At 46.1% G+C, this 14,017-nt stretch overlaps 1 protein-coding gene across 2 annotated transcripts in view; it reads left to right on the top strand.

Annotated features, from left to right (window-relative positions):
• Positions 1-13,687, top strand: part of LOC130379134 (inactive rhomboid protein 2-like) — a 28,485-nt gene extending 14,798 nt beyond the window's left edge. For both annotated transcript variants that reach the window (XM_056585774.1, XM_056585775.1), the window contains 15 exons: positions 797-980; positions 1,565-1,786; positions 2,007-2,147; positions 2,604-2,716; positions 4,222-4,452; positions 4,883-4,994; positions 5,138-5,212; positions 5,669-5,830; positions 6,871-6,956; positions 7,184-7,247; positions 7,414-7,508; positions 7,790-7,865; positions 8,395-8,495; positions 9,267-9,420; positions 11,934-13,687. In XM_056585774.1, the coding sequence (XP_056441749.1) occupies positions 797-980; positions 1,565-1,786; positions 2,007-2,147; positions 2,604-2,716; positions 4,222-4,452; positions 4,883-4,994; positions 5,138-5,212; positions 5,669-5,830; positions 6,871-6,956; positions 7,184-7,247; positions 7,414-7,508; positions 7,790-7,865; positions 8,395-8,495; positions 9,267-9,420; positions 11,934-12,365 (2,248 nt within the window). In that variant the 3' untranslated portion in view covers positions 12,366-13,687. The remainder of the gene's footprint in view (positions 1-796; positions 981-1,564; positions 1,787-2,006; positions 2,148-2,603; positions 2,717-4,221; positions 4,453-4,882; positions 4,995-5,137; positions 5,213-5,668; positions 5,831-6,870; positions 6,957-7,183; positions 7,248-7,413; positions 7,509-7,789; positions 7,866-8,394; positions 8,496-9,266; positions 9,421-11,933) is intronic.
• Positions 13,688-14,017: the final 330 nt, after the last annotated feature.

The following is a 14,017-nucleotide window of genomic DNA, read 5'->3' as shown; positions in this document are numbered from 1 at the left end:
GGAGAGATAAGGTGAACTTAATTGTTTGAGTCCATTTATTAGGTTTTGCATTAGGCAATGTGTACTGATGAGTTTTAGGCTATCGGGAACAGGTTCAAGGCAGTTATATAATTGGACCCCTGCTATACAGGCTGTCAATGCACTGACCAGAGTGCCGCTGTCACGTTAAAATTGTACCGGGGGCGAAAATTGTACCGGCCTACGTCATCAGTTGTTTACATCTTGACAACCTGCCGACAACATTCGGCTCATGTTTCCAAAAGACGAAATGACATAATACAGATAACGGATCGCTAGATAACACTTGTTTTTACTTTATATTTGTATTGTATTTAATTGTTTAATCGAGGCGATCGCGTCAAATGACGTAGGAATGTACAAGAACCTTCCTACTTCATTTGACGCGATCGCCCGTTTCCCGGCAACAGACGATCGCGTCGTCTGTTGCTATTCGATTAAACAATTAAATACAATACAAATATAAAGTAAAAACAAGTTTTATCTAGCGATCCGTTATCTGTATTATGTTACTTCGTCTTTTGGAAACATGAGCCGAATGTTTTTTGCAACCTGCCCGGCAACAGACGATCGCGTCGTCTGTTGCCAGGCAGGTTGTCAAGATGTAAACAACTGATGACGTAGGCCGGTACAATTTTCGCCCCCGGTACAATTTTAACGTGACACCGCCACAAGCAAGAGTTTTGGTGTGTTAATTAAATTATCGTAGAACCGGCTGTAATGTCATTTAATTAATGTTCTAATTCTCACTCTTCCTCTCTCCCGTTTCTGTGCACAGGGGCACGGCCCAGTGGTTCGGCGTGGGCGATGACTGTGAGACGAAGCAGCAGACGTGGCACAGGAAGAGCATGCGCCACTGCAGCCAGCGCTACGGCAAGCTGAAGGCCCAGTACCGGGAGCCGGACCACACGGCCAGTATGGACCAGGGCCTGGACTCCCCCCAGACACACAAGATGCCAAAGGTCCGCTCTGTTCCCTCCTTACACATCCATCAGGATTCAAACAGAATCTAATTTCAGCTGAACCCGGAGGCTATGGTCACCTGGCAACGCATTACACCGTCCAATGACATTCATCTAATACGGGGTCGGCGTCGGCCCCAGTGGCCGATGGGTTAGTCGCCACCGCACCTACTTTTTTTTTGACAAGACATTTTTATATTTCAACCAGGCACAGAATACTAAACACCTTCAAAGTTGTGGATCCATCGGACATGGATCCACATGTAATACTGGGGCCACCACAAGGGGAGGTCGGCGGGGCTGAACCTGAACAACTAACTCACTCTATCCCAATGTTTTTTTAACCAAATCAGACCGGAAACGAAAGAAGAAGACTATGGTGTTCATAGCCTTTGCTGTCATAATCAGAGTTGAGGACGTAGGGTTTAAATACATGGTGAAAGTAAATAAAAAGTAAATAAAAATTTAAGTTTGAAAGTAAAACTATACAATAGTAGCCCATAAAATAAGTACCAAATATACTGTTATAAACCGATCGGGAAATCCTTTCGATACCGAGGTAAAACATCTCTCCGTCCTTCCAGATCGTGGATCCTCTGGCCCGGGGACGGGCCTTCCGATACCCAGAGGAGGTGGACGGGCGGGGCCCCCGGACCCCTCACGCCCCCCAGGGAGGGCCGGTCACCCCGGGGGTCACCTCCCTGTCCTCCTTCACCAGCCAGCGCTCGGGCTACGGCCGGCCCACCCGCCGCAAGAGGGAGTCGGTGGCTCGGCTGAGCATCCGGGTGGCGTCCAACGTGCTGCGGGTAGGTGACACCCCCCCCCACAGAACCAACAACCCTGAGACTAGTAGATGGGTCTGCATCAGATGGCTCCCTCTCTAGGTTAAACACATCATGCCATCACTTATTTTCTTCAGATAAACCATTGTTGCCACACACCTGGCCTCCCCTTGTTGAAACTGTATTCAATTGGCGCCAGCAGCCCCTCAATGAGAGAAATCTGAAATGTGTTTATGTGTTTCAGGGTCGTAATGGTCTGGCTGGCTCCCACTCTGGACGGAGTTACCCCAGGAGGAGCTTTGTGAGGCCCAGCTGGATGGATGAGGACATGGTGGACTCGCATGCACACAGTGCAGACACCTCAGAGTCCCTCTTCTTCAGCAAGGTCAGTCCCTCACCCTTTCAGTCCCTTTCCCCTCTCATTCCCTCACCCTCTCACCTCTCAGTCTCTCACCCTCTCATTGTTATCATGGGTTTCATTCATGGATGCATTCAAAGATTGTTTACCATCTAATTGCAGCAATCCTTAGTATTACAGATGGCAAGGAAATTGTTTCTGACTTATTGTTATACACTCTCCCTCCTGCTCGGTCTCTCCCTGCTGCCACGGTCTCTCCCTGCTGCCACGGTCTCTCCCCCCTGCCTCGGTCTATCCCCCCTGCTCGGTCTCTCCCTCCTGCTCGGTCTCTCCCTCCTGCTCGGTCTCTCCCTGCTGCCACGGTCTCTCCCCCCTGCCTCGGTCTCTCCCCCCTGCCTCGGTCTCTCCCCCCTGCCACGGTCTCTCCCCCCTGCCTCGGTCTATCCTTCCTGCTCGGTCTCTCCCTCCTGTCTGTCCCTCCAGCACGACGCCCACGAGGAGCAGTACTCCATGGCGGACGACGTGTTTGAGTCGCCCCCCATGTCCGCCCACGGCCATGACGAGCAGCCCGACTACCTCCTCCACAGACACAGCCTGTGAGTAGGACTGCAGAGGGTACACGCTGTGCATGCTTTCTCTTCTTGAGCTCCTGGAAAGCTCTTAAAAAGACCAGACCAGGTCTTTTAGATAGACCATCAGGTTTCCCCGCTGATGATCAGGCTGACTCTGCTCCTGTTGAAACCCACTTTTAAAGGTCCCATGGCATGCTACTTTATGGATGCATTGATATAGGTATTGGTGGGCTCCTACGCCACTACGAGCCAGTCGCACATTGAGCTTTACTCACATGCGCCGTTTCGGTGTCTGCAGCTTTAATGCAAATGAGGAGGAGAGAGGCGGGTCATGGAGGAGGGAGGGGGTGTGGCCCTGAGCAGCTTGGGGCCACAGTACCATGCACTCTGTTTACAGTGGATGTATTGCAATGGCGAGGCGCACATAGCCTTTGGCCGTGTTCTGTAAATATTCTAGAACACTCCGGGTGCTCCAGTGGGACTCCTGGAGCTCTATATCTAAATAATATCATATTATGCATAGGTATCTATATCATATAATATATATTATCACGGCAAAAAGCTGTGTGCGCCTCCAGACGATATTCTAAATCTCAAACGACTGCGTTCGGGTTCTCCGACGTCTCTGTTACTTCCACTTCCACATCAATCTGAAGTAGACTGAATCGTGACATGGAGGAGAAAGGGATTGTCGCCAGGGATTCTCTCCGGCGGGAGACAATCGCGGGCAATAATCCCTTTATCCTCCCGCGGTTCATGTACTTCAGGGAGTCAAAGCCAAAGTTCCTTTCCCCCTAATTCCTTCTCAACCATGGCTGAGATAACCCCCACTACTAGTCTCGTTGTGGAAATTCCAGAGACGTCAGAGAACCCGACATGTAATGCGCCACAACAGCAGAACGGTTATCCAAATAACTGAGAAGTGTACAACATTCGTAGCTCATTGTCTCATTGACGGGCCAAATTCTCTGCGTGGGCAAAGCAGAGAAGGGGAGGTAACATTTTCCTGTATGACGACATAACGGCGAAATTCCCAAAACAGCCTGTCTGAGCTTTGTCTTTTCAAAGGCAGAGCAGGATACCTAGTCCTCATTTTACACCCAATGCCATTTCTAGCTACTGGGGGACCATAGTCGGGGAACTCATATTAATGTTAGAAAACCTCAAAGTGACATTTTCATGCCATGGGATCTTTAAAACTCAAAGAGTGGATGGACCAACCAGTGCTAGGTGGCAGGAGTTGTAATTTTTAATGAAGCAAGGAGTCAAAAACAATGGCAAGGCCTGAAGAAGGTGTAGCAATCAAATGATTTGAAATGGAACAAATATCAATGTTAAAACATGCGTTTGCCAACTCTAACTATGAAGTTTATATTTTTATTTCTTATTGCAGACAGTGTCATTATGCCATTTCATCGGTTGTTCTTCCTCACTTGTTTTAAGAACATTCATCAGGCCATCTTTCTGGTTCCCTAACCCTGATCTCTATTTTGATTATCTCTGTCTCTCTCTCCCACCTTCCTGCCCAGCAAGGACATATCGAAGATGTCCCGGACGCCCCGGACTCCCCGGACTCCGGTGACCGACAAAAGCCATCCTCGGCGCGGGCGGCGCATCGCCTCCCAGGTCAAACACTTTGCCTTTGACAAGCAGAAGCGGCAGTTTGGCATGGGCGTGGTCGGCAAGTGGCTGAACCGCAACTACCGCCGCAGCATCAGCAGCAACGTGCAGAAGCAGCTGGACGACTTCCACAGCCACAGGTCAGAGGGACACACTGCATGCACGTCCACATGCTACCCAGCACAATGACGCATGCCTCCACATGCTAGACGGCACAATAACACATGCTTCACCTTCCACATGCTACCCAGCCTTATAACGCATGCCTCCACTTCCACATGCCAGCCAGCCCAATGATACATGCATGCACATCCAAATGACAGCCTAGCCCAATGTCACATGCACATCCACATGCTAGACAGCCCAAAACACATGCCCCCACTTCCACATGCTAGCCAGCACAGTAACACACTCCAACGTGCGAACATGCACACATTTGATCTCCCACCTTTGACCTTTTTTCATATCTTTAATTTTGGAAGACAAATGTGAATTTTAAATCCTCTGGAACAGTTAATTAACTCAAGATTGGTGAAATCAAGCATAACCCTGCGATGCTTGGACCCCCAGGCCTTACTTCACCTACTGGATCACGTTTGTCCATGTAGTTATCACACTGCTGGCCTGCGGTACATACGGCTTTGCCCCCATCGGCTTTGCACAGCACTCCACTACTGACCTGGTGAGTTTCCATTAGAGTTCTGGTCAAAAACCCTCTCTTTCGATGTTCCCTCGCTCTCACTCTGATGTTATGATGATGTGATGTTAAAGTGAGCCAGCGTGCATACTGTTTTTAATTCGAATGGTGTCTGTCGCCCCCTGCAGGTGCTCAAGAACAAGGGCATCTACGAGAGCGTGAAGTATATCCAACAGGAGAACTTCTGGATCGGACCTGGTTCTGTGAGTGTTATGTTTAGCACATTTTTATTTCATGCACATAGCGGTTCTATATTGCTTCTGAACCTACAACAAAAAACAATCCCATTATCTCTGTGTTTGGGCATCCTTCTGATTAAAAACAGTTTTCCTTACTGAAGAATACATGTAGACGGTGGGAATTAATTGTTTGAGGTTTAGTTAAAATGTATGTATCTTTGCAAGCGCATAATGGGTTTCAATTCTTTGGCTGCTTCCAGAACTTTTTTTATTATGCGAGCCCTGAATCTGTGTCAGCCCTTTAACGCTATTTAAAGTGTTAAGGCCCTGTCACATTGAATGCAATTGTTTGTTGCGATCTCTTTCCCATGTAATCTAAATACAAAACAACATTCCCATCCTGTATGGTATCCATTTATCATCCAGGAAAAGTTTCCCAGTTTTCCATTCCACAACCAGCCGTTCTCTGCTGCGTAACAGGATGACCTGATCCACCTGGGGGCCAAGTTCGCACCGTGTATCCGCCAGGACAAGCAGATCGTGGCGCTGATCCAGAGGGCCAAGGACCTGGAGAGGAAGTCTGGCTGCTGCGTGCAGAACGACAACTCTGGCTGCGTGCAGACGGGCCGCAGCGCCTGCTCGGTGAGTCTGATGGGACCGTCTGATGGGACCGTCTGATGGGACCGTCTGATGGGACCGTCTGATGGGACCGTCTGATGGGACCGTCTGTTTGGACTTTGGACCGTCTGTTTGGACTGTATGTTTGGACCGTCTATTTGGACCGTTTGTTTGGGACGTCTGATGGGACCGTCTGTTGGGACCGTCTGATTAGACCGTCTGATTGGAATGTCTGATTGGACCGTCTGACGGGACCATCTGATTGGAAAGTCTGACGGGACCGACTGACGGGACCGTCTGATTGGAAAGTCTGACGGGACTGTCTGATTGGAAGGTCTGACGGGACCGTCCCATAGGGCAGTCTGGGAGACTTAAGGCTGAAGGCTCGGTGGTTAGCGCTGCTTCCCAGCAGGATGGTCCTGGGTTCAATAATCTGTTTTGTGTTGAGTTTGCACGTTCTCCCCCGTGTGCATGCAGGTCTACTTTCCACCTGCCTCCATAGACATGTGAGCTACCTGGCAACAGTTAGCAGTCCAATAAATATTTATTGGTTAGCTTCTTGATGGTGTTAACCAGGCCGAATGTTATAAAGACTTGCGGTTGGTCTCCTATGCTTCTTCCTAAGTGAAAACCATGTTGGGGATTGTAGATTGTCTATTTGATTGTAGAGGGCTGTAATTTCATTGTAATTTTTTGGATGTCTTGAATAGTGCCCTGACGGATGATAATACGATCATACAGGTATTTCTGTTGTTTATGCATAATACATATCAAAAGGTTGGTCACAAATACTAGGGCCTATTAATGCTACAGCAGGAGGGGAATCCCTACTGCTGAAAGACCAATGGGATTTGAATAAGCACCGTGGCATCCGTATATGATGTTACATCAATATTGAGTGCCCCGTTTCATTGGGGCACTCAATATTGATTTAACATCGTATGCAGATGCCTTTTTGTTTCAAAGAGATTTATCCAAACGTTTCACTCAAATAGATCTCCATACAAAAGTTATTGCTGTCCGCTTGTACTAATGGTGGTGTGTGTGTGTGTGTGTGTCTATAGGAGACCTTAGCCACCTTTGTGAAATGGAAGAATCAGAGTTTGGACACCATCCGCTCATCAGGATCTGTGTGTCATCAGGACCCAAGGTACCTCAACCAGAACCACTGCTTCAGCTGGAACCTTCCAGTCCACCACATCCTTTTAAAACCTCTAAATGTTTATGTTAGCACAGTCAGCTCTGACTGAGCCATCGAACTAGATGTTTGAATTGTCCTATGCAGGATAGATCTGCTAATGGGAATTTGTAAAAAGCTCTGTGTGGAGGTGTCTTATCATTGTATCATTGATTTTGGTTTTGTTTTTCTGTGTACAGAGTATGTGAGGAGCCCGCCTCTGCAGAGCCGCACATCTGGCCTGACGACATCACTAAGTGGCCGGTGACAAAACCTTTGATAATTTTTAGTAAACGCACGAGAACACACAGACGCGCATAAGACACGTAGAAGCCGAGTATTGATATTGTGAGCGGCGTTAAGTTACCCCGAACGTCCGCCCAGCATGAGGTGGCTCCAGGCTGACAAGCGTATTTTTCCCACGTTCCAGGTGTGCACCTTCCCTCAGAAGTGGAACCAAACAGGCTACAGGCACATGGACTGTAACATAAAGGGACGGCCGTGCTGCATAGGAACCAAGGGCGGGTGTGTGTGTGTGTGTGTGTGTGTGTGTGTGTGTGTGTGTGTGTGTGTGTGTGTGTGTGTGTGTGTGTGTGTGTGTGTGTGTGTGTGTGTGTGTGTGTGTGTGTGTGTGTGTGTTGGTGTGGGGTCGGCAGTAGCTCAGGAGGTGGAGTGGGTGGTTGACTCCGCCGTCTGTGTGTGAATGAAATGGTTCCAAGTCGCTCTGGATAAAAACATCAGCAAAATTCCCAAAATATAAAGTGTGTGTGTGTTGATTGCCTGTAATGTCCTGCTTTTACCTGTAGGTGTGAGATCACCACCCGGGAGTACTGCACCTTCATGCACGGCTACTTCCATGAAGAGGCCACCCTCTGCTCCCAGGTCTGTGTGTGGGTTGGCATTTTTACTCTGCCAAGTGGGTTCGGTCGCAGCCTGGTACACCCGGCAATTTCACCGTCTTATCTGTGTGAAACCGAGGGGGTAAAGTCCCCCGTTCGTCGCAGCGCCGGCTTTCTTGGTTCACTGTAGATGGCGGGGGCTTCACACGGACCACTTTAAAATAATTTGCATTCTCCCGTATGTTTTTATTTTTTCATGAATGAAGACACCCGCATTCAAGAATGAGTTCACGTCTGAGTGTAGGCTAGAAACTCAATTAACTATTTACAAGTAGAAAAAAGCCAACCTATTTTTTATTTTCAAGTATATTACCTCGGGCAGTGTAAACGCCCGGACCATGCTGGGAAAAAGGCGTGCATAATACGGGCATATTTGGCAGTGTAAAAACGTCTATTGTCTTTGGCAAAAATTCCTCTGGTACGTTTTTTCCAAATTGAATACTGTAACTGTAAATGGGAATTATTGGTTGAACTATTCAGCCAGAGGTCTGATGAAGGTTGTGTGTGTGCAGGTTGACTGTCTGGATGATGTGTGTGGCCTGCTTCCCTTCCTCAACCCCGACGTGCCGGACCAGTTCTATCGCCTCTGGCTCTCCCTCTTCCTCCACGCTGGGTATACAACCGAAAATAACCCACACACACACATATGCACACTTTATTTGCCTGAATGTGTTTCTATGTTATGACTTTTATGAGTTAATACAATAGCTTCTCATTGTCAGTATCCAATTCAGGAACAGCTTTGGCTGGCCCAAATCTACATACATCTTCTCTGTGTGGCACTGTTTGACAAGTACTTTTTTGAGTGCCATCATGATTTTCTGCCAGATTAGGGGGTCTTACAGTTGTGCTATGTGCTGACCTTTTTCTTATCCCGTTGTGCGTGTGTTTTAAATTGCGTCAATATATTTCAAGTTTAAACTTCATATCAATTATGTTACTCTTCACGATTCAGTTTTGTAACTTAGACTTGTCTACTACAAATGAGCCAGTAGAAGAAAACTGGAAACTTTTTAATCCTATTAGTGCAAGGGATGAAATTGGATAAGCACCTCGATGATTACCGTAATAGCTTGCCGCGTCTTTAATTCATACCAGCTTTAAAACATGGGAAAATACCTTTTACTTAAGGCTCGCTTTCCCATGAGCCGGGTGCTTGGTTTTAATACGGGAAGAGGTGAAGGCACACCATAACAAGTGCTATGATGAACGACAAACACCAGAGACCTGATGAACCAAGGTCACCATGTGTTGGTTTGGGTCTCTTATTGGCTTTAGGTCTTGCAGAGGTTGTGAGAGAAGAACTGGGTAAAGGTTGTGCTATCTCGTTGCTAATGTCCTCTTTTGTGTGTGTGTGCGGGTGCGTGCTTGTGCTTGTGCGTAGGCTGTTGCACTGTCTGGTGTCTGTGGTTTTCCAGATGACCATCCTGAGGGACTTGGAGAAGCTGGGCGGCTGGGTCAGAATCTCCATCATCTACATATTCAGTGGAATCACTGGAAACCTGGCCTCTGCACTGTTCCTGCCCTACAGAGCGGAGGTACAGCACGCACACATGAGAAGTTTTCAAAGCACACACAGCGACTCGTGCACAGATCTCTGCAATGCTGGGCTGGTTTCTATTGCGGTCAACGCATGATGAGCATCCAATTTACGTTCTCTGGACAATAGTTTGGGCATTATATATATATATAGCCAGCCTACAGACAACAGTTCAGCACTTTGAACACCACCACGGAAACTAGAAATGAAAAAAGCTGTTCTGCTACACTATAAAGTCTCAATGTTGAAGTAAAGTCATAATCCGATTGATGTGCTTTGAGAGGTCAGCGTCAGTTTAAATTGTGTGAACTTTAAGCGCAGCCTCAAGGTGAAAGATCTGAGCTGTCTGCTGCACCCAGGGTAGTATCAAAGCTATGTAGGGTTCAACTTCTTCTACGTTAACTCTTAAATTTAATACTTCAGAGTTCTTCAGGTGTCAGCACTACATCTTCTGAGAGTGGGCTTGTTTTTCACCTTAAAAAATAATAACAAAAAAGTGCCTCTTTGGAGGGATGCGCACATTGGGCCATAACTGGTGACATCGCTGGCTTTTCCCATCAACGTAGAAAAAGCTTTTGTTTTTCTAGATGTGTTCCACATGAATTCCATATTCAAATATTTTCAGTTTGTGTCTCAAACATATGATAACAGATCTTTGACTGTTTAGCCAGTTAAGATAAGTCTTTAATCAAAAGTCATGTAAATAGACAGATCTTCCATTAATCATTCTAAAGAGTCCTATTTGAATTGGCAACATGGTAGAGGCCATTGTCTTGGTTCATTTAACTGTAGCCTGGGCCCCTTCCTGGGTTGCGTGTCCCATCTCCGCTCAGCTTATTGTTTTCCAGAAGGAGTGCACTACTAACTTTATGTTGTTTATCAAAGAATTTGACATAAATGATCTTGTGGCAATGTGTGAGGGGTGGAAATAAGTGTCCTTGCACATCATAACATGTGTCAAACACATGACAGGAAATAACATTGAGCAGCTGCCATCTTTTGGCTGACATGTGTAGTGAGAGCATGGGGTTGCTCAGATTGGAAGTCCCGGAGGAAGGGGGGGCTTGGTTTGAAGCCCTACTGCTATGGGGATGAAACAGTTAGAGAGCCAAACCTTGCGACACCGTGTGTCCCAAGGTTTGGCTCTAGATGGACCGGTAGCTTTTGTGGATGGAAGTCCTTGAAAGAGGTTGTGATAGGAAGCTCATCCCTGCTCCACTCCTGATCCTGGAGGGGTCAAGGTCTAGGAGAGAGTGCAGGTTAGAGCCGATTACCTTATTGGCTGACGAAAAATATCCACTGTAGTCTGCCTTGGTGCTTGGCAGTGGAGTAAGCGAACCAGACGTTGATAGATGAGCTAAGAATGGAATCAATGATGGTCGTGTAGAACATGCTCTGCTTGGCCTGGATGGTGGAGGTGATGTTCCCCACCCACCTTAAGCCCTGTCAGGTTATTGTGCCCAGGAATCTGAATGCCTCCACACGTTTTACTGGGGAGTCATGCGTGATAAGGGGAGGGCTCCCCTTGGAAGTTTGTCCTGGATGAGAGTTGGGGCGATGGTGTTGAATGTGGAGATTACGCGATTACCCCAAACGGGGTAATCGCGGTGGTGTCTAGGGGCTTGAGATTGAAGTGGAGTCCTATGTTGACTGTGTCGTCTACAGACCTGTTGCCTCTGTAGGCGGCCTGAAGTGGATGGAGGACGGAGGTTGGATTTGAATGACCATACAGAAGGTTGTGTGTATACAACATATGTTGTTGAAATTGAAACAAACTTTTAGTAAAGCTTGAATTCCAAAAAAAGATTCTGAAACAGTGGGAGTATGGGATAGGTGTGTGGCAGCCACAGAGCCCCGTCTTTTCAGTCAGACTCAACCCCTGTTATCATTGTCCTTAAGGCCTGACCCAATGTCCTGCCAGCTTGGCCCTCTGCCGCACGCCTAGTGCCTCCAATAGGCTCGGACATTGTGCTAATTTCACACCTTAAGTGTCTGAAGCAAGGCTAACGTTAGAGATCCCCAGGCGACAAGTGTTCCTGGTTCAAAGACATTTCTCAAGGGAAGGCTTTAAAAAAGCCCCCGTAAGCCCCATGTTTTGGCAGGCATCCTTGAAATAATAAGTGCTGTCTTTACAAGGAAATTAATGAGACAAATATTCATGTTTACACCTCCATATAAAAACATATCTTTGAATGAACCCAATGTGGAAGATTGCTCACTGAGAGTGGAACATTAGACTCACTTGTAGTTAACCTGAACATGATTTAAAGGTTACGTAGTTGCAGCGGCCCTAATGCTGAAAGTTTTTGTGGGTGAATGGTGGGGTAGAGTGATTGATTTGTAGACCTGTATTATACACATCAATGTGCTGTATATCGAATTTCATGAAAAATGAAAAAGCTCTATACTGTATATTTTACATGTAGATGATGAAGCTAATCATTTATAAAGTAATTTCCGTTTAAGGTCTGATTGATAACAAAAGTCTAAATTCTCCCTCTGTTCTTCCAGGTGGGTCCGGCAGGGTCTCAGTTTGGCCTCCTGGCTTGCCTCTTTGTTGAGCTTTTCCAGGGCTGGCAGATGCTGGAGAAGCCGTGGAAGGCCTTCCTCAAGCTGCTAGGCATCGTCTTGTTCCTCTTCTTCTGTGGCCTGCTGCCATGGATCGACAACATCGCCCACATCTTCGGCTTCATCAGCGGACTCCTTCTGTCCTTCGCCTTCCTTCCCTACGTAACCTTTGGCACATTCGACAAGTACCGAAAGCGTATTTTGATCGCTCTCTCGCTGGTGGTCTACTTGGGGCTCTTCTCGTCGCTCATTGTCTGGTTCTATATCTACCCCATTAACTGGCACTGGCTGGAGCACCTCACGTGCCTGCCCTTCACCAACACGTTCTGTGAGAAGTATGACATAGACCACGATATAGAGCACGTGGTGACCTAGAGGCACGTCCGGCCGGGAGATGGTCCTCTAGTACTGGTGGAAAGCTAGCGCTTTAATCCTGATGAGGCAAATGATTCCCAAGTGGATGGCGCTCAAGTGTGGATGAGCATTTCAGTTGTATTTGTGCATCGCCGTCGGACCTTCAGAGAAAAATGGATACGGTACATGGATGGGGGATAATTGAATAATGCCATGATGTCTGTCTTCCTAGACCTCAACTCTCTGCCCTCTCTCCATCCTTGTAAAACCTCAACTTGCGTCAACATCAACCTGCTTTCCCATTTTCTATTCACAAACTGGTCATCACAGCTAATGCTATCATCAGAGGTTTGCTGGAAGTTTGAAGAACACGAGAGATGTAAATTAAGAAGACATGGCTATATTTTTTTTATTTTTGCTAATTACTTGACCAGTAAGGGTACGTACCACTGGATTTTTAACATTATTTCAGTAGATATGATGCGTTAAGCATTTGTAATTTGTTGCTTCACAATCAAATCCCTTGGAAGAAGCTCAATGCAATGTTGATATTGAAATGTATTCTCACTTAAAATGTTTGGAAAGTCAAGAAGTTCCGGTAAAAAAATGCCTCAAAATCTACATAGGATGTACAAATTAGAAATTATGCGTTTTTCTACAACTTGACATCTTTTAAACTGTATCATGTCTCATTATCTGCAGAATTTCAATTATTGATACATTACCAATTTCAAAAGTGCACTAAGCCTTGGTGATAAGTTATAAGTAGTTGCAACCTCTGCAGGAATTCTATCAAAACCACTTGCTGCCTTAAAATAACAATTACCTTTTATGAAGAGACGGATTGCAGCCATCTCATTCTCTTCACAGATCACATCCATATGTTTTGAGGCATCTGAGCGGTTTTACCCACTGTTCTTGTGCATGTTCTTGCTATACCGGTTCCATCTTTTAAATCTCATTCATCGTGTTTCACTTGTCTGTGCGCTAGCGTTTACAGCACCACTACTGGCATTTTGATTGTTCTAATGTCATTCTTACATTCTTGTCTAAACCACAATTTAGTCATGTATTCAGATTATTTCAAGTGTTTTTTCAGGAACGCCACAAAAAAGCTATACTTTTATTCGTGGGTAACTATTATCAATGTGCCTGGTTAGATGAAGGTTGCAATGGGTTTTCCCTGAGCCTTCTCTATTTGTAACATACTTTTACTTTGAATCTTTAGCTCTGTTCGCTGAGGCAAAGCAAAAAAAACAAGGTACACTTCTACTCTGTATGCCTATACCCTTCTTTCTAAAACAAGGTACACTTCTACTCTGTATGCCTATACCCTTCTTTCTCCCACGTCTGTTGGCCAAATTATGCATTAACTAAAAGGGATTATTTGTTATTTACATTTTCTGTAACTCTTGTGAGTAATATGCTTTAAAACTTGGAAAGCCAACAGGAAATATTACCTTATTTGGTTATAGTCAGCAATGACATATGAAGAGGGATAAACGAAAGATGAAGACTGTTATGGATAATTTGTGTCATGTCATTTTAAGAATGGATTCAAAAATCAATTGGTAATCAGTCATTTTGTTGGGGAAAAAAGACTTTCACAGCCCAGTGCCTTTCTACAAAGTGGAAGTCTTGACCAATGTCTTTTTCATGCAATGTTTTTATGC

Source organism: Gadus chalcogrammus, chromosome 3, assembly GCF_026213295.1.
Source record: "Gadus chalcogrammus isolate NIFS_2021 chromosome 3, NIFS_Gcha_1.0, whole genome shotgun sequence".
In the NCBI taxonomy this organism is placed as follows: domain Eukaryota; kingdom Metazoa; phylum Chordata; class Actinopteri; order Gadiformes; family Gadidae; genus Gadus; species Gadus chalcogrammus.
The sequence above is the reverse complement of the archived record's forward strand: the minus strand, read 5'-3'. Positions and strand labels throughout refer to the sequence as shown.